General features: G+C 33.1%; 2 protein-coding genes across 3 annotated transcripts; both read left to right on the top strand.

Moving 5' to 3' along the window:
• The first annotated feature begins 1,328 nt into the window (after positions 1 to 1,328).
• Positions 1,329 to 4,742, top strand: LOC148597201 (uncharacterized). The gene is made up of 4 exons (XM_088564472.1): positions 1,329 to 1,562; positions 2,091 to 2,359; positions 3,599 to 3,699; positions 3,878 to 4,742. The coding sequence occupies exons 1-4, from the start codon at positions 1,392 to 1,394 to the stop codon at positions 4,234 to 4,236; spliced, it is 900 nt and encodes a 299-aa protein (XP_088420598.1). The 5' UTR covers positions 1,329 to 1,391; the 3' UTR covers positions 4,237 to 4,742.
• Positions 4,743 to 8,300: 3,558 nt separating this feature from the next.
• LOC148597200 (transmembrane emp24 domain-containing protein 7-like) lies at positions 8,301 to 21,382 on the top strand. 2 transcript variants are annotated; one of them, XM_088564473.1, is made up of 3 exons: positions 8,301 to 8,583; positions 11,202 to 11,450; positions 20,046 to 21,382. In XM_088564473.1, the coding sequence occupies exons 1-3, from the start codon at positions 8,434 to 8,436 to the stop codon at positions 20,283 to 20,285; spliced, it is 639 nt and encodes a 212-aa protein (XP_088420599.1). In that variant the 5' UTR covers positions 8,301 to 8,433; the 3' UTR covers positions 20,286 to 21,382. The 2 variants fall into 2 exon arrangements, with proteins under 2 accessions (XP_088420599.1, XP_088420600.1); XM_088564474.1 differs by lacking the exon at positions 20,046 to 21,382 and adding an exon at positions 14,067 to 17,399.
• Positions 21,383 to 21,655: the final 273 nt, after the last annotated feature.

Raw genomic sequence — 21,655 nt, 5'->3', positions numbered from 1 at the left:
CCCTTCTGCACGTTGTCAAATGCCTACTTCCAAGTACTAGTTTCATATTTTTTTTTCACTTTTACTTTTCGTATTTTTCGCACTTTTGGTGCGAGTAATTTGGGTGGTATTCAGCGTGGATAATCAAATAAATTCACATGCATTGTGGGCATATTGCAATGTTTTACGAAACAATATTATAATTGGTATATGTCTATGAAATGTTGACTGGTACTCCCACATCCGGGTTCCAATCCGTCCTTGTTTACCATGCGATTTCATTAGAACCAAGAGTCTAGCGGAAATCAAAATAATGTGATCTTGGGATAAAGACCAGACATAGAAAACAAACACAATAAAGAACATAAAATAACCAAAATAATACATACACAGGAACAAAAGTAAATGAGCAACTCGGACTCCACTTAAAACTGGGAGTATGGACCAAGTGCACCGGTAGGGTATGCGTCCATTTATGTTTATTATATAGATGTAGGTATGCTGAGACCAAGAACTTTTGCAACATCCTGTTCTGTTTCGTTTTTACATTTTTTTTCTGTAAAAAAATCTTAATGAAAGATATATGTATGCATAAACTATATATCTTTAATGTATATACATGTATATATTCACCATTTCCATTTGTATTATATACCATAATACTTCATACTTTTATCGAAATTCTAGCATGGTCTAAAATAAAACAAGAAAACAAAACTTACTTTTTTACATGATATTTACCGCTATTCTTTAGTATAATTGTCAATTTTAAATGTATTTATCTTTATATTAATGGGAATAACATTTGCAATAAATTTTCATCGGGACTAGATATTACCCTGTTTTTGTACTGAAGGTGAAGCGCTCTAACTTTGTTTGAGAAATGATTTCGTTTCTTAAATTAGAGCATCTCCGAAATCATGCATTTCTACAATGCACTAAACACATGTCCAATCGTCTGGCGATCAAAAGTTCTTTTTTTTGTTTCGTGCTGCATTCCATGAGTGTAGTCCCATTTCTTTAGGAACAATTAGTTAAAAACCTTTAACATGTCAGTCTGTAAATTTCAAATGCACTTAAACTGCAAACATGCACAATTGTAGAAAGTTAAACAACCTAATCAAGTTCATAAATTTGTGAATAGGTCATTGGACTTCCTACGTGCGTTCCTGTGCTCTCTGGTACATGTGACATCATGTTTACATAATCCCATTAAGCTGGTTTGAAGATAACTGGGTATCCCTTCCTGTAACTACGAACTTTAACCTTTTCTGGATAATCAGGAAGCGATATTTTCTTTGTTTCGTAAACTGCACCTTAATTGATTTATCAAAGATGCTGTTCCGTGTTCAACAACATAAAAGGGGCTACGTAGACGGAACCATCAACAGTTTTGAGACAACCATACAACAATGTATTATCTTGCAGTACTATCAGTATTGACAGCTACCGTGGAGTATTCTGTTGGGCATGGATACCTTAAGGACCCGCCTGGTCGTTCGTCAGTTTGGAGACCTCCGTACAGCATCCCCGTACCGATCAAAAACTACAACGACAATGGCCTTAACTGTGGTGGGAAATCGGTGAGTATATTTTTTATATCTAAACTCAAAACAGTCTTTTGTTTGTTTTGCACTTATTTTATTTTTTTCATTTTTATTTATTTATTATTTTTGCTGATATACATTAAATCAAACAGTTATTTTTATTACCATACTTCCTGTCTGATTTTCACTTTGAACTAAAAACTTAAATAGTTTGAAAACGTATTTAGACTAAATGAAATACCCGTACCTACAATGTACATATTCAACGGTGCAGGATAGAGTGGAGGAGGGGGAATCGGAGATTAGACCGCCTTTGTTGTGCAATATTTTGGCGAAAATGAGTTTAATTGTAGCCTGGACCCTCTTTTTTATATAGATTTCTGTATCAGAAACCCACTTTTTTATATTTTGACCATTTTGAATGGCTATAGAGGGTCATTATCTTATAGATTGACGTCAACTTCAAACATCTGTTGTAAGGAAAAACATTCACACCCTTTTCAAATAGATCCGCATTTCCAATGATCATTGATGCAGCTCTTGTAAGAAGATTGTTTTTCTCAGAATATGATCGCACATGGTGGAAGATGTGGAGTTTGCGGAGACCCATACCAAGGTCCATACAAGAACGAGGCTGGCGGGATTTACGCTACTGGTATCATTGTAAAGAATTATCGTGAAGGAGAAAACATTACTGTGGAAGTCATGATCACGGCGGATCATCGTGGCTTCTTCGAATTCCGACTTTGTGTGAATAACGACATTAACAAGAGAATAACGCATGATTGCCTTGACAAGCATCTGCTTCGGGAAGCTGGAACTGGTAAAACAAAGTAAGTTGCTAAAGCTATATTTAATGGAGGATAAACCGGGGGCAACTTTGATTTTTAAGGGAAACTTAGAATTATCTTTTTTTTTCGAGTCAGTTGTGTTTTTTTTTAATTGTGTGTGTGTGTTGTTTTTTTTTTTCTCACTATAAACCGGATCTGTAATGTAACGTACAGCCAAATGCTTGTCGATATAATTCTTTCGTCATGATGCAGTTCTTGTCTTGTCTTGTATTTTCATTTTTATTTTTACGTCTAACCCTTCCGGGGAAAAAACAAACGCTTAACCTCCCGCTAAATATATGGTTTCCTTGAATTTCGTTTATACTTAGATATGTTAACTCTACTCCCAATACATTTTGTAGGTTGAAAGGGGTATTTTTTTTAAAAGTCTAATCTGCGGAATGAAAAATATTTTAACGTTGGAAAGAATTTTAGTGGTTAAATTTTTAAACATGTAAAAAATGTAAATTATTCAAGCATAATTCTTCCGACTTGCAAGTATGGCGGAGCGTGAAGCACGAGAGTATTTAAGATTATGTATATGGAGAAATGTAATTCAAACATCCAAAGTTGTAGGAGTAGTAATTCTGTACAAGTGAAAAATTGTACATGTAAATGTAATTTGTTCACAAAACAACTTAATTTTGTACGTACGGTACTCAGTTGTATTATCATCACAGGAATTAGTCGATCCATATCACATTTGTACTGATTGAGTACGATAAGCAGTTATGATGGAATCCTGATTTACCTAGTTTTCGTTTTAAAAAGCCTTTAAAATTTTGAGAATGAAATTACTGTACTCTGCTTAAAATTATTTTTTGTTGAAATATGATGTAAACGCTTCTACCGTCATAGAAATCCAAATACATGGTGTACAAGTATGTAGTTTAGTTTTCGTTACAAAAAGCCGTTTGAGAATAAACTGCTGTACTGCGTTCAAAATTACATTTTAAGGAAATGTGATTCTGGAAGTGTTCAAACCGCCATTGGTATTCAAATATATGTAGTTTAGTATTCATTTCAAAAAGCCATTCAAGAATGAATTTGCTGCACTGTGCTCAAAATTATATTTTGTGGAAATACAATTTTAAGTGTTTCAACCTTTATTAGACAATACAGTATGAAAACAATTGATGCTACATGTAGTACAGGAGGCATATGGACACTCCACACCTCATTTGAATTGATTCTTTTCACTTTTTCTCATATATATATACATGTTAGCTATGTTTATTTCAGATTGCAGTTTCCGCCATTTTGGGGTGTAAAAACAAAAGTGCTTAGCCTACCAGTGGGATTAACTTGTTCTCAGTGCGTCTTGCAGTGGAAATATGTTACAGGTAAAACTTTCATAAATACTGTTGTGGCTGTTTACACCTATAATCGAATTGTTCGCAACATGAAAATTGACCATTTATTTACTCGTTAAGGTTTTATGATATAAATCTCATTACAGATTGAGTATGAAAACTTGTACTTGGTTAAGTAAAGTTTGAGTTAAAATATTTTTTTTTTCAGCCAATAGTCCAGGTAGTGTTGAAGAACAGTTTTACGCATGCTCTGACATTGCAATTATAAGCGAGAACGGAAGCGCTGCTAAGAAGACCAGCCAAACGCCTGCCCCAACCACAGTCCGACAGACAACGTCGTCAACCTCAACACATGCATCATCTAGCATTGAAATAACTGATACCCCAAAGGCAACGACTACCCCAAAGGCAACGACTTCGACCTCAGCTTTGGTCTCGACCAGTTTGGGAAAAACAAACTGTAGATGTCGCCGTATCGGCATTCCAGCTTTAAATGCCTGGTGCAAATTTCAATGTAAAAACTTTGTCTGCCCATCCTACTTAGATTCAGTCTGTGTCTGTGAATAGAACTAAACATTCCCTGTTTCATCCGTCCTTTTGTTGTTGTTGTTTTTTTGTTTATGGTATGCCGGTATTTTTCTATAATAAAACTATTTATGATAAAGGTACTTTTATAATCGGATCCGTATAAAGAAACCAATAATTACATTTTCATTCAGTGATTTTACGCAAATTTATTTTGAAGAACAATGCTGTCCGTCTGTCCGTTTGTCCTTTCACACACCGCACGATAATTAAGGAACGCTTTCAGCTAGGGATTTTATTATAATGTTATGGTAGAATTTGTTTTCTTTGACGAAAACTCCCCCCTTTTGCATTGTTTTTGTTTGTTTGTTTTGTTTTGTTGTGTTGGTTGTTGTTGATTTCCGGTATCTTCATTTCAACGTTATTGGACTCTTACACCAAAAAGGTGACGAGCCTACCATGTGCTTTAGCTGCATGCTGTTGATAGGGATCTCTTACAATGTATATAACATATTGTTAACATCATCAATAAAAGTATCATGTCAGAATTGTTTTTATTTATAAGACACCTCAGACAATACGAGTCTCAATACTATCTGTTTATTATTTTTAATTTATTTCACATGTAATAAAACTACCGAAAACGATTAAAGAAAGCCGAATGTGAAGTGCAAACTTCCATACATAAGCAAAGGGTAATCAAGGAAACCAAGATTCTAGCGGAAATCAAAAAAATGTTATCCAGGGACAAAGATCAAAAATGGAAAACAGACAAAACACAACAAAGAACATAAAATAACCAAAATAATACAAACAAAGTAACAAAAGTAAATGAGCAACTCGGACTCCACTGAAAACTGGGAGCATGGATCAGGTGGACCGGTAGGGTAAGCGTTTGTTTGCAAATAAATTATTAAGGCAAACAATACGTTCCGAAGATACCGAAGCGTCAAACCAGAAAGGCCAGAGACATATCAAAATTCAAGTACCTAGCCAAAATGTGAAAGCAAGAAGTAAAGGTCAGAAACATCAAAATCCAAGTACCTAGTCAAAATGTGAAAACAGGAAGCTAAGACGATCGACACAATGTAGACAACAGAATCAACATACAAATATATCATGGAAAACAGGACAGCATACAGAAAATGAAGCAATTGCAGTATGAACCCTCCCCCCCTTAAAAACGCGGCACACGCAATAATTGAATTTTAGCGTCTAGTCACGGCTTAAAAATTACAATTTTGTTTTGTTTTTGTTTTAGATTGACCCTATTGATATGTTCGATCTTTTATGAAACGCTTTTACTACCAGAAACACAATGTAACATACGCTTGATAATCATAGTTCCGTGAAATAATCGCTTGTTCACATAACTATCTCATTTTTTTTAAAACAAGACCTAAAAGTCGATTTTCCTGCGTCCGTATCGCCTCTATTTTGTATCCCCGGTATCCACGAAACCAAAAACCACAATTGTATGCCTGTACACGGTGATTAGACACAGACGATTTTCTTCCCGTTGAAGGCCTGTGATTTTATGTTGAGTTAGAAAAAAAAATTCAAAATAATCCCAGCCCCCCCTTTTCAGTATTAAAATGGTTGGTGCCTTATAGCAACAATGTGATAATAAACAACTAAAGTTGAAATTTCAACTTTCAGTCTTTGTAAGGAGCAGAAATTTCTTATAGATCTTCCATTCCATTATCCTACTTTCAGTTGTTTGTTGTTGTGTTAATTATTTAAAGTTTTTTTTATAAACTTTTTTTGCAATGTACTGGATTTCCCCCTTGTTGATATTTCCATCTCAAGTACAAAGAACAACTGCAGAGAAAAGTTGATAATGTAAGCAAATTTGCCCACTCCACCGGCCTAAAGATCAATGCAGGAAAAACAAAAGTGATGAGGTTTAATGCCAGTAAAAACCAGCCCATCACTAGCACTAACGAAACGGTGATAGAAGATGTCAATACTTTCACATAACTAGGAGTCATTTTAACCAACTCAGGAGGCGCCAACGAAGATATTAGACAAAGAATTGGCCTAGCAAGGTCAACCTACAACAGATTATCTCCCATTTGGAACAACAGTCAAATCTCAAAAAGAACTAATTAAAATTCTGTTTTCAATTCAAACATCTTATCTGTTCTTCTCTACGGAAGTGAAACGTGGAAGATGACCTAAAACGATGAAAACTTGGTGGACACCTTTCTCCATAAAAGCCTAAGGGGAATCTTAAAAAACTACTGGTCACAGAAGGTAACAAACGATGAGGTGAAAAGAAAAGCTGACATGGATAAGATAATTAAGTGTTACCATCAAGCGAAGAAGATGGAAATGGCTGGGACTTGTACTACGGATGGATAACACCAGGCACGCAAAGATAGCCATCTCATGGACACCAGTTGGTAAAAGAAAGAGAGGTAGACCAAAGGAAACCTGGAGAAGAACCATCGAAAAAGAAAGACAAGACCTAGGATTTCAGTCGTGGACCGAAGCAACCAGGGTGGCAATCGAAAGAGACAGATGGAGAGGACTTGTTAACGGGCCGATTCTCCTCGAGGAGAGACGGAAATAAGTCAAAGTCAAGATATTCCCATCATTATATTGGCACTGAGATATCTTCATATGTCTTAATTATTTTGTCTTGTGACGGGGCTAGGGCCAAATTTGAATTTAAAAGACAGGGCGATGATGTATAGTTAAAAAAATCAGGATGAACAATTGACTATATCCAGAACAGGTTAGAGAAAAAAAAGTAGAAGGTCGAGTTATGCTGAAAATACATTTCGTTCCTAGACACACTCCCTCAGCCCTCTAGAAATCAGATGGTACCTAGCTCCCTAAACCTTGACGTCGGTACTCGGGGGCCACTCCAGTACTTCTTTGATAGGGGTGTCGCAGGGATACTGTAACCTCCACACTATCATATATTTTGCTTTTGAAAAAATGTAGTATTTTTCAAATATTTTATCAGAACTGAAAAAGAGAGACATAATCCCATATATATAAAGAGCGTTCCCTTGATTATGATACACAAGGACATATTATATAGAATTCATCATATTATATAGACTCATCATTTATTCCAGAAAATAAAAACAACAGATGATAGGACAGGGACATTTTCGACTATTTATATTTATAATTCATAATGTGAGCTTGTTGATTTATCACAAAATTATATTTGTTTTTCTCCACCAATTCACAATTCCAGCAGCATGTCGTCTCATGGCTTTACATGTGTATATATATATGAACTGCCCCCCCTTTTGAGTCTCAGATACTGACCCCTCTCTTATAAGGCACAATCAAATATATTTTAAATATATTCCATGTCTTTTTTTTTTAAGAAAAGAAACTTGTTAAAAAGTTACTATCATATAGTACTGACTCAACATTGGGTTACTTGTTTTCATCGTTATGAGTTAATAAGTAAGTAAGTTTTATTTAAAGTCGGCAGATATATGTACTATATAACAATCAACATCAGCTCAGTAGAGCTCTTTAACCGACTGATATTTAAAAAAAAAATAACAGGCATTCATAGACATGGTAAAAGACATACATTTACATGCAGCACATAAAACATGAAATCAAATAAGCAATGCAAGCACATGCACACATACACAATACACACATTGGGACATAAAAACAAAACAAAAAAATACTAAAGTATTGCCAACGTTCAAGTTTTTCATTACACATTCTAAATTATACTGTATTAAAACAATCCAGTAAAAAGAGAGAATTAATTGCATCTATAGGAATTTTAATTGTGGTATATCTTTATAACTAGGGAACATTTATAAATGTTTAAGTAATCCATACATTTGACAAAAAACAAAGTTTTTGTTTCGGTTTGTTGATGTGATTTTTTGGGTTTTTTTTTGTTGTTTTAGCACATGTAAAAACTCACTTAATTTAACATAAGTTTTAAATTGCCAGAAATGCCAACCCAAAATAGTAAGATTTTAAATTAGATTATTAAATCGCATTGACTATTTACAACATGTGTTCTGTAGTTTTCTATGTCAAACATTTTGCACAGTTGCCTTTAGTCGGTACCAAATGTCATAAATTTTATTGTCTCAATTGTCTCCCTTGAACTGTAATGCCACGTCGCCATCTTTGCCGGTGAATACTTGACAACACATGTCACATTCGTTGAATTGTCCATTTTGAACACTTTCTATTGCTTTGAAAAGAACAACCAGTGTATAAATCATATAAATCTCAAGAATGAGAGATCAATTGATCGCTGTCATCACGACGTTATGCTCGTTGGCAGTCGTGTTTGCTGGAGAATTGACATTTGAGTTACCTGACAATGAGAGACAGTGCTTTTTTGAAAAGATTGAGAAAGGTGTTCAATCAACACTTGAGTTTCAGGTTTGTAATTTAAACATGAATTATTATCCATTATGATTTGGTATACGAATACTTTATTAACAAATATTTTCCAACTTATTTATAGGTATGAGTTATTGTTTACATCTTCTACCATAACATATGTTACTTACAGCATGTTAGTGCTAATTTTCTCTCGTCTTCACAGTTGAGTCACTCAAGTCCTCCACTGTGACCCTACCAAAGGACAACTAGGATAAAATTGTTCCATTTTGTTACTTTTCAATATTTTTTTTGTATCCACAACTGAGAAATGTTAGTAATCTGCTAGAACCATTAAAATATACATTGGTAAAAAGACAGGAGTAGGTAACTACGTACAGTTTTTTAATTTAAATGATTCCATAGTAGAGAGTGGATTTTTTATCTCATGGAAACCAAAGCTTTGTCAACAATGTCCGTATTTTAAATTTTTTTAAATGCTATGAAATAAATACCATGTACCCAGTTGCATTTGTGCAATTGATGTGGCATAAGGTTAAAACTAAACCAACATGGATTTGATGATACCATTGTGACCAAAAAATGCTGTGTTTCCGGTAACATCTCCTAAATTAGGGTGGCTACAAATTTAGGTAAGATTTATTTTTTTTTTTAAATTATAGATTGGCAGGACATTGATACCTACTGTTTTTGCTGTCTCTATTATGACAATACTGAACTTGCCCTAGCCACAACCATATTGTTCCATTTTTTAAATGAATTTTGAACCTCCACATCGGAGAGCAAGGTGATTCTGGTAGTAAAAGATGTAGGATGGAAATGACGAAAATCCGCATTTTTTTGACACCCCAAAAAAATTTGGGTCGGTCGGGTTACCGGAAACACGGAATGTATTTTAGGCCTTATTCAGTTATACACAATTAAAGGTGTAAAATGTAAGGGAATGAAGACAATTTCTGTTGGAAGCACTTTTGTTAAAACAATTATAGAATCTTATAATTTTATGGTGCAGGACATAGGATCTAGGATTCAGTGAATAGGAGAAGTGACTTCTCCCATCCAGGAGTGATAGGGAGAAGTGAGTTTGGAATAGGGATCAATCATATTTCCCTGCTAGAATGTTTTTTTTGGATTGATTTGAAGTTGTATCTCAAGGACACGTATTCTAATAAATAATAAACAATTAAGATAAGTTTAATACTGTAATTCCATTTTCTATACTTGCAAATGAATAATGTATAATAAGTAAATGTAATTGAAGATAGTAAGAGATCAGATTGTCAGTGAGAACTTGTTTCTTATAGTAAAATGTTCTTAGGCAAAGAATTGTCCGGACCTTCATGTGGTCACTTCCAGAAAAGAAAAAAAGATATTTTATGTAAATCAACTCTGTTCTGACATTATGATGAGTACACTTATATTGTAATTGATACAAAGCACAAATCAACCTGCACTGACATGCATGTATACATGTACATGTACATTGTTTAGTGGGATTATTTTCAAATAATTGATAGTTATAATTTAAATTGATAAATGAATGACTTGATATGGCAGTCTATTATCCAATAAATTTCCCTGATTTTTTTTTTATAAGTGATAATAGTTACTATTTAGCTTACTTATCTTTATTTTTGCCTTATCAAAACAAAGCGTGACTTCAGACCCATATACACTCATACACATAACTTTGATCCAAGCTGAACTCAGACCCACACACACTCATACACATAACTGTGATCCAAGCTGAACATAACAATAATTAATTTTCTTTTAAAACAATAGAAATAACTGTAAGAGTCTCTCATTTAGTAAATAAATTAATTGTTGTCATTAAATGAAATATTTAATCATGGAACACAAAATGTACATGTACCGTACCTTTCTTTGATTTTGAAATGGGTAAGTTGAATATGTTTCATTCAGATACGTTCTGCTGGTTTTATCCATTATCTTAGTCGCTAGAAGGGCTGAAATACTCCCTGGATTGCTTGGAACTGGTGAAAATTAAGTGAATTTCTTCCAATTCAAGTTTTCTCTTCGTTACAAAAATTGCCGCTATTTTGGTTGTTTATTACCTAGAAGGGCTAGAGTTAAATCTCTTTGGTCAATTTTCACAGTGACTTCACTTCTCTTAAAAGAACACAAGTTGGTGACTTTTAACTATTTTCAAAAATTCTTGATGACTTAAATCTCTATTTCGCTGCCTAGATTATGCCCTATAGTGTGCAAAATTTGTGAGACTTGAAAGGCCAGCAAGTACATGTGCAATGTACATTGATGAGGTACATTCTACATACATGTAGTATCAAAAGAAAAATACAAGGTAGGAGCATGTGTTCCAAATATGCCACTCAAAAACTCAGGTTTTGTACTTAGTAGGGCCCACTCACCAATGGCTACTAAAATTTGGTGTGAGCTACTTAAATTTCTACATTTATTGTAAAGAACTTTACATATTTGCTACCAAAATTTAAGCTGTGGGCTACCATGCCATAATTTTAAATTAAATCCCTGAATTACTGATGTCTTTCCATATAAAGTCAGAGGTTTTTATAACAATATTTTCATTAACCTGTTATGAGGACTGTCTTCTGCATAAAACCATACATGTAACTACATGTAAAACTCTCAGAACTGTTCCTTTTAAATGACAGGTGATATCAGGTGGCCAATATGATGTTGATATGGAACTGACAGCCCCAAATGGACAAGTCTTGTACAAAGATGTGAAGAAACAATACGATAGCTTCACATGGACCCCTGACCAAACAGGAGTGTACAAATTCTGCTTCAGTAACGAGTTCTCCACCTTCACACATAAAATTGTCTACTTCGACTTCCAAGTTGGTGACGAGAAGCCATTGGTTGAAAGTGATGGGAAGGAGCATAAAGCTATGACTTTGGTGAGTTTACAGATTTGATTTTGTTTTTTTTTTCTTTCATTCCTGTTTTAACTCATATGCAAGTTTTTGCTAATTAGAATATCCTCAGAAGTTTAAAATTAAAAAAAAGTGTTGGGTCCTGAAGTTGTTCAAGTTTGAAATCAGTGGTTCACTTGAGCAAAACTGAACGTTCTCAATAAAATATCAATGATAAAAGTTGAAGATCCAAGACCTAGGCTAGGTAAATGAAATTACAAAGTAATATTGTCTTAGTAGTCTTGAATTTCTTCTGATTAACAAATGTAAAAATTCAACTCTACTAACTAGAGTAACAATTTTTTTTTCTTACATAGTATAGTCACAACTGTTACAGTGACTACACTGTACTTCCAGGTTATTTTCATCAGTGATCTTAGAATCAAAGTTCTATTTAAGAATTAAAGTAACATTTTTGATACAAGAAATTTTTTGTTTCATTTGAAGGCCCTTATTGTTCTGATTTGAGATAGTATTCCCAGTAATGCTCACTTTCTTGATGTCAGCTATAATAGTGTTAATTATCCAGTTTTGCAGGTCATTTTCGAAGTTCTATTGAATGATCATGACTGGGTTATCAAGGCTAGCTAGACCAACATTAGTTATCTCCCTTTTTCAATGCTAGCTAGATCAACATTTGTTATCTCCCTTTCCACTACTCCTTATATTCTTCCTTTTAATCGGATTTGCATGTCTTGGTCATGGTTTTGCATGATTATTTGTTTCCATGGTACTATTGTATGAAATAGGTTTCTGTGCTTAAATTCTCAAAGATGTCAAATGTGTCGAAATCTCAATAATTTACTTGAAATTATACAAATAACAAAATAAAAAGGTTCAAAATGTATTTTTCTCAAGTTATATTTCCTTTTAGAAATTGATATGTTGAGAGTCAACATGACACTATAAAATTAAAAGTTTTCTACTATTTAATATTAAATTGATTTTAGAAAAGGTATTATTTGAATTTGGAGTTATTTTGGATTTAAGAAAATAAGTGAAAAAACATTTATGAAACTTACCCCAACTAAACGGGTCATCATGGCTAAGGTGGTTAGTATGTTTTCCTTGACTTTTGTTACCTTATTAACCCTAACCCTTAGCCATGCCAGCATGACTAACCCCCTTAGTAAGGGTTAGTTATACAAATTTCTTTTTGGTAATGTTTTTTAATTCCAAAATAATTTCCGAATTCAAACAATACCTTGTTTTAGGAACTTTATTGTAAACACATGTATGATTAACGTACATGCACAATCTGTTTCACACAAAGTACTTGACATCCTGCATGGCGTTGTTTCTTCTTGATCTGACTTCTATTTTATGAGCATGATTATTGTATATTTTTTGCTTACATTACTTAATAGAAAATAGAGAGTGATATTGGAGTCATTTGAATCGTCCAATTTAGATTTCAGCTTTGGCTTACGGATAGTATCATTAATTTCTGACTCTTTAGATTTATATATTTACTATGTCGTATAATGTCATACATACATATTTTCTTCCGACCAACCAATTTACATATTATTGTGGAAGTGTTTCCTGTTCAGAGGTATTATTTCCTTTACGTTAAAATCAACAGGTTTTTTTTTAAATAGTCATTGAACATTTTCAACAATTAGATTTATTGTTATCCCCATCTCAATATACTACTGAACTTTTAAGTGCTACAGTTTTACTTTTCGATATTTTGATTATTTCAGTGAAAATGCATTGATTTACCACACCCTACTTCTAATTGTAAAACCTAAATACATGTATGAAGAAACTGTCGTCACTCTTCGTAGTTCATGGCCTTGTTTATTGATCAGGTGATAAGAAATTTTTTTTATCCAAGATTAAATAAAATTGATGGCATCTTTCCTAACAACTTAAATGGTCATATTAAATTATCATTGAATAATAGTGAATGTATATCAGTCATTGCAATACAGTGTACGCAACACTTGCTCATGCTAGTTGCTGAATACATGTGTTGATCTGTTTGTCTTGTTTGATCTTCTATTATGATACATGCCTAAACCAAACCCTGAAAAACTGGAAATCTGTTTTAATCAAACCTAATTGAGTAGCTCTCCACATAAGAATCATGCAAAATGTGATTCATGGTTGGAATTTATTCAACTTAGAAAGCCTAAATATTTTTTCTTTTGTTAAATGTCATAGTAAACAGAATAGATATGGCACCATAGATTTCAAAATTAAGGGAGATAACTGTAAATAACACTCAAATACAATAGAATATAGTGGAATTTTAATGTTGATTGTCTCCTAAAAGATATGAATATATGAATATGAATAATTACACATTTCACAATATAGACCCATAAAACAACTTAATTACAAAAATGTAAATATGTAACATATCACATTTTTCAGATTTTGCATGATTCTTACAAAGACAGATACTTAATTCTTACAAAGTGGCTCAGTTTAGTCAGGTTTCACTGTTAATAATTTGAAATAAAGATCACATGCTTTGTACATTGTATGGTTTTGGAGGTTCTTAATGTAATCTTAAGTACATCCATGCTTTTAAGTATTTACTGGTCAGATCAAGAGGAAACTTTCTGGTTATGGCTTATTTTTCCTTTGTAGATGGAAACCTCTGCTGTCAATCTGCATGAAGACTTACGTAATATCTTAGACTACCAAACTCATCATAGGTTACGGGAGGCACAGGGCAGAATTTTTGCAGAAAATTTAAACGATAGAGTTTTCTACTGGTCATTAGGACAGTCGCTCATAATATTATTTGTGGGAATCGGACAAGTTTTAGTATTGAGAAGTTTTTTCACCGAGAAGAGGACAGGAAAAGCTTAATTTATTGATTTGTTTAATAGATTTTATTATTATTTATCATACAGGGTCTCAGTAAGGGTCATTTTTAGGCCATTCACTGGCACAAATTGAAAATTGTCACTTTTCTGAAAAATGATGTAAAAGTGAATATGGAACTACACTACTATCAGTATGAATTTTAATTTTTCCACCCTTCATGGCTGAAAAAATAATGACTTCATAAAGCTTCCCATAAATAAAAAAAAATAACTTAAAGGTAAATTATTTTCAATCCATGATTCTGTATTGAATTAGGATGGAATTAATATACAGTAATTGGTGTTGTTGTTTTTTTTTTTGTTTTTTTTTTTTAAATCATATGACTTAAGACATATAATGCAATGTGACTCTACTTTATTGGGTAGGCACTGATTTCAGAGTTAGAAATAGTAGCCTGCCCGCCAGCCCGTGACTGGCTATTTTTTGGCAGGACTGGCCAGTTTTAGCAAAAAATTATATACCCATACAGAAAATATATTGAAAAGTTGTATTCAGGACTGCCTAGAGTTTGAGTGAGTTTCCTACCCTGCTGATTTCACAGAACTCAGCTTCTTCTATGTTGAGTGGAAAATTAAAAATTCATGATAGTATATATTTGTGCTGATGCTTAGGGCCTTACTGAAAACCTGTTATGAAATCACCTTTCCATCCATTTCCATCCAAGTTTTTGTATGTGTTGGTTTTTTTTCCATTTTTTTTCATGTTTTTTTTTTTCGACATGATGGAGTAGAGTTTTTGATTTGACTGATAGCAGTCCTTCCCTATGCCAGTGCTCACAGTTTTCAATTTTATTTGTTATTCAAAGAATATTAAAGTAAATTTCAAAATCTCAAAGTATGTTTAGTGTGACAAGCAGAAAAAAGGGTTTTTTTTTGTGGTGGTGGGGGGGGGGGGGGGTCTTGTAAGATGGTGAATACCCGGTACTTTGTTAGCAGTTACCGGTACATTGCACATGCCAGTGATGCTATAAGATTAGGAAGAAAAGGAAATGTTTCAATTTCAGAAGAATAAGGTCAAGCTGTTTGAAGAATCCTAGTAGATAATATTTATAGGAACTTTTTTCTCATATTTGAGACTAGAATATTCCAGTTTTTAGCTGTGTTCTAAGATTTTTTTTAATTTTTGGGTTTCCATGGGTACACTCTAAACAAGAATTAACTTTCCCACACTTGAAAATCAAGCTTTCTACTTATCAAAGGGAAAGTGTAGCATAATAAACAACCTTTCCACGTCAAAATTTCAATTTCAAGTGGAATCCTAGAACATTGTTGTACCCTGTGAGATTTCATTGTCTCAGCTTTGGACATTTTTACATCATATGATGAAATGTAATGAAACTGAGTAAATACAAAGAAATAGGGACAGGCAGAGTGTTTAGGTCTGTTAAAACATCTCATTCAGTTAGTATTCGGAATGATTAGTGCAAAATGTGAATTTGATAGTACTACATGTATCTGTTTAGCTTTATGTATGAATGACATTGATTGTTGTACAAATGATACCATGTTGTAATTATGTCTGTATTGTTGTTAAATTTTTTTGTATGAAACTTTTCTTTTGCTTTTGGAAAGGGATTGAAGTTGTCCTTATGTTCCGACTTATAATGACCCAATTTTTTGCTCTCACACAAACAAACACACACATATTGTACATTTGCTATGCGTATAATTCAAAGTAATGAGATCATTAAAGCATTTTCATATGAGAGGTTTGATGCCAATTCTGCATGTATGTATATTTAATCAATGAGGACTTCAGCAAGAAATCCATTTAAATAATACTGAAGGTTTAACACTATTGGAATTAGGAATGAAAGATTATAATCATTAATGTACATGTATTCAGTCATTTAACTTAATGATATATCAGTACATTTAATTTGCCAGCCAGAGAAGCTAGAAACCATGGTCTGTTGATTAAATTGCTTTTGGCCTTTGTTATTTTCAGTAATACAGCTGCTAATCTTAATGAAACACCCAGTTATCCACATGATGATAATTCCCTAGCAGTGCAGTGGGGGGTTTTAGTAGGGGCATGGGAGGGTTGGGGTTATGAGTTGGACACACCCACTTTTATGCAGAATTGGGCAAAGATAAGCAAATGAAAGCCTAGAACCCCTTTTCCAAAATTTTTTGGATCCCCCCTCAGGCCCCCTGTAGTGTATTTTAAAACTTTATTGTATAAGAACAGGATAAAGGCCAAACTTATAAGATAGTGTAAAAAAATCCATTATTTTTGTTGGTATCACTCAAACACATGTAATGACTGCAAACATACTATCGTCATAGCAGTCCCACAGTATATCCTATAAATTAGGCTCTTCTTGCATTATGAGTAATGAATTTAAAGAGGTAGACCTAGGGTAAGGGACACAACTCTTACAAATTATTGGAACGTTTGTATTCACCATTTTACATCAATCTCATGTAAGCACTAAAGTAACTTTGATTGATTTCATTCTGTTTCAAGGAAAAGCTTGAAAGGCTTTGGTGAAATTGAATTTGATACAAACATATCACTGGTTTCAAGAGTTATGCTGCTCGGGCGTTAAACCCCAACAACAATCAATCAATCAAGAGTTGTGTCCTTTACCATAGGTCTACCTCCTTAACACCCTGCTTTGTGACTTGTTCTTTGGCTTAAATTGAACATCAATAGGCTTTGTCTTAATTTTTGGTGCAGTTAATTACTATTTTTACTATAGTGAGAGGTTTTTTTTTACAAAAAGAATCTAATTTCATTTAAATCTATGCAGATATTTTACATTGTGTGTCGGTGAAATAAACAGGAACTTTCAACATTATCTTATTAACATGAACTGAAAATGAAATAGCAGATTTTTTTTCATTGAGTTATGCTTTAGTTGGAACAGTCAGCTTCAGACATTTGTTAAAATATTATACTAGTAACATGTTTAAAAAGATAAAATGATTTGTACTTTTATAAAGGTTTAAAATTCTAAGGATGAATTATCGGTCAACCTAGCACTATAACAGCGAGTATACACATCTATGAGATTGTGAAAGCGGTTATTTGTTGATATCTTTTTAGAAAGTTTTATATTTTGAAAAATAAAGAAACTAATAGCTGTTTTGTGTTTGAAAAAAGGTGAATTGAGTATAATTAACGAAATGTCAGTTTTGTTACTGGTTTTTTTATACGACCGTCAAAAAATGCGGTCGTATCATGCTGTCGTCGTCTGTAGGTTTTTTTTGTTTCCGAATAATAACTTTAGTAAAAGCGTAAAGATCCATAAATATGTAGCACATGATGCCACACCACAAAAAAGAGGGTTGTAGTGATTTTGGGGGTAATGACTTGAACTGTATAGGAACTAAGGGCCTCCACTCTTGGATACGTTTATCTGATCATATCTTATCAGTGATATACATGTAGCAGATTTAAACAGATACTGTTCTACTAAAGTGATTAGGTATGTCCATCGAGTTATCTATACAGTTGTCAAACCTTAGGGTTGGCCTGGTGATATTTAACCAATGTATGTTAAGTTCTTTGTCAAATTGTCATACATGCATGACGGAGGGTGTTACTTACCTGCAGGGGGCAGTATGTATCTCTGTGAAATTTTTCTACCAGGGACCATGCTATAAAATGTAGGTTAAGTTAAGGGTTGCATCTACACATTAGGAGTTAAGGATCATAAAGGGGTCAGAAATATTCATTTTCTTCAAATTCGTATATATTTATTATTTCTTGTGTCGAACTGTAAATATTTTAGTTCTATAACCGTTTTCATTCTTGTCAGATTCTTGTCAAATGTGTTTAAATCAAAAACAAAATGTCCATATTCGCCCCAGCTGTACAGGATTTGATATCTGCGACCGTATAAAGTTGTACCCTGCTGAGCATTTTATTATTGTACATGTATATGACTATAAATCTGACAGATTGCAAATTTTTCTACATTGGACTATAGTTCAAGTGGTCTCGGACTTAACATTCATGAGGATTCTTTCAAATCCTGGTTTTAAACTATATCCACCTTCAAAAGTCAACTGTACAACTTTTGTACTATTATTCGTTACATGTAAAATTCTGTACAAATTTACATCCATCCTGTCTTAGATTTCTACATGATGCAATGGGACTCGCTAAATGTATCTTTCCGTCTTATGGGAGGATTCTACTTAAAAATATTTCCCATAATGGTAAATCAAGAATCTTAATTTTTTGTGGTCCTTACTTAACATACATGAAAGTTCATTTAATCTCTTGTCGTCCATTCTCCAGGGAAACAAAACGAACAAAACAAAACAAACAAATTAAATCTCAACGAACAAGACACCAAAACCCGATGTATGATACGTTGCGTGTAAAATTCACTCTGCACAAACGAGTTTTCGTTCTGCATCATATTTTCACCAGATGAAATAAATTGCACTATAAAGGTCTTATCTTCTTCACAGCTGTTGTTTTCTGTACCATGTAAGTTACAAAGAAAAACAAGAATTTTCATTTTTTTTATTCTTTTACTGCGTAAATAAAGGCATATTTCCTAGTTAAAATATGTCTTAACGCGGTCGATGAAGGTTCTTTTATCTCCTTTTTTTTATCAAAATGTGTCGTACATGTACTTGGGACAAGAACCTTTTGTTCGACAAAACGGGCTGTTGGCAAGTAATTAAAACCTCAATTTAAGGACCGAATTACATATAAAATAATACATATTTTTGTAGACCCTGTGAAGGGTGAGATTTTGTGTGGGTAGCCAATATAATTAGGGATGATGCGTCACGGAAAACAACAAAAACGCAAACCTACCACAAGTTCATTGTCGGTGCTTGATTGGCTTCCTTTTTCGATATTTCTGCTTTTAAGTACTTTTTGTATACATTTTTTTTTAAATCTTTAACTTTAAATGTATTTAGCTCTAATGCTGCTGATGAGCACTCATTAAAACACGTGTACAACGTATTGAAATTTGCAATTTGAAATTAACAGTACTACACGTGCGTGTACATCATGGACATTTTTAAAATTGCTTGTTTTTTGTCTAATAGTAGCATGAAAATGTTGAACGTTTTAAACAGTTCACGGTATCATAAACGGAATCTGCTTATGCGCCAAATCCATGTATTTCTCAGGTCAGATACCATTTTAAAAATTGAATGTTACAGTTGAAGATTGTTGTAAGTCAGTAATTTGGTACAACTTTAAGTTCACGATATGGGTCTGTATTACATTGTACATTGTAGAACCAACGTACGCACTGTATGTATTGAGAGGTTGTCCATTTAGAAACCAGGCAGGGCTGTTTCTATGATATAGATGGCACATGGTAATTTTTATCCCACTGATTGTTTTGTTCTAGTAATGTACAAATCATAGTACAAAGATTTTTTGAAATCGACAATAGATGGCTCAGAAAATGATTTTAAAGGTCCCAATAAAAGCAACCAAATGACAGAGTTATTTCCCTATTTCAATGAATGTCAGTGCGTTCTATGTAAATTATTTCTCTTTGACCGTTACCAACATTCAAATGAGAGAAATGGTGCATTTGTGATATGAAATAAATAAAATTATTTGAAACAAAATTTGTCATGTGCCACAAACTGCCTGGTTTTTGCGCCGATTCCCTCTTAAATATACTGCCGCAGTTAAGTTGAAGGAAAATGTTTCATTCGACCCTCAGTTTTATTCGAGACACTAATCGTGCATTGTGAAACCAAACGTTCTTTTATTGAGTGAATAACTAGTTCTGTCTTCTTTCAGATGGAGTCAACAAGCGAAGAAATACATTCATCTCTGGGCCAAGTAGTGGACGGACAAACTCATTTCCGGTTAAGAGAGGCCAAAGGTCGTATTTTCGCCGAGGACTTGAACAAGCGCGTGTTTTATTGGTCTATTGGGGAAACCGTGTTTATATTGTTGCTAGGCATCGGACAAGTTTTTGTTCTTAGAAGCTTTTTCACTGAAAAGAAAGGGTACAACCCAATTCCTGTTTCGTCTTGAGATATTTTCTTACCTAAGATCAAATTGTTTTTACATTTATCGTACAAATGCATTTTTGGGTGGTTATTAGAACATATTTTGTAAAGAAAGACGCTTTCATATGTTTAGTTTTTTTAAATTATGTCCGAGGGAAACCATCATTATGAGAATTTTTCGATTAATAGACAGTGAGCTGTCGTTTTTGCTTTTAAACAGACTGGGCTCTGCACAGGCGTTCTTTTTATCCTTTACTAAATGTGTTCTATATGTCAAGATGTTGTTCCGATATTCAAAGCCGTCGCCTAAGATGGTTCGAATATTTTCATTCCACTGATGTTTTTAAGGAATAGAAATCAAGAAAATACATTTGTAAGTCTTACACTTTGCCTATTTTTTGTATGTTCGTATTTTGTTTAAATGTTTCTTACATTTCTCACTCTTTTCTCAAACGTAAACAGTTAGATAGTTTCATTTTATTCTCCCATTTTGACATTAACTTGAAATTTAAAAAACGCTAATAATTTAAGAACTTCTAATATTTATCTGGTTTTTATAGATTAAATCTCACTTATCGTAAAAGTTATAATTAAAAAAAAAGTTCTCGCTACTAATCTTAACATCCAACTGATTGTGACAACAATTTTTATTAAGAATTAAGAATTGGCTATGATAAAAATTTTGTCTATTGAAAAATAACATACATTTTCCGTGTGCGTATTGTTTATTGCGCGAAATATGCACATGGAAAATTTTTGTTATTTTTCAACAGACAAAATTGTTATCATAGCCAATTCTTATAAATTAATTTGAAAACAAGAATATTTTTATCTTTAAACATGAGAAAAGTAGCTCTGGATTTAGCTGAATAAAGGCGAGTCAATATTTTTTATTCATTGAGATATAATAAAATTATTTTAACCAATCTGATTAGTATTTACCTCAAATCAATTTATATAAAATTATTTTATTTAATTGCATCTTTTAAATGCTGACAATAGTGCAACATTCCATTTTTTTGGTATGTTTTACGTGTATGAATGTGTACATGTAATTGTGAATTACAAATGACAACTGTAAGCTGTAATTTATTTACTGAATAAAAATATATGTTATTGTTAGGCTATTGTGTTATTAGATTTCACTAAGTAATGATAGACTTGGCTATATTTTGTCACTGCAGTGGCGGGCCCAAATAATGTACTAAATGGATTGTCCCGGATGTTGAATTCCTCTACGGCCTCTGTTGACAAATTTTGTTCATTTTTTCCCACACAATATGAAATTTTTTCAACAAACTTACATATACTTGTGTGAAGATAATTATTGTTGCAAGGTGTGACAATCAAAAGGTAATATATATACATGTACAAGGGTTTGTCAGATTTTGAAAG

Source organism: Perna viridis, chromosome 15 (genome assembly GCF_037379345.1).
Source record: "Perna viridis isolate PV_CMFRI_1.1 ecotype Kerala chromosome 15, ASM3737934v1, whole genome shotgun sequence".
NCBI lineage: Eukaryota > Metazoa > Mollusca > Bivalvia > Mytilida > Mytilidae > Perna > Perna viridis.
Note: the sequence above shows the minus strand (reverse complement) of the source record. Positions and strands in the feature narration are given on the sequence as shown.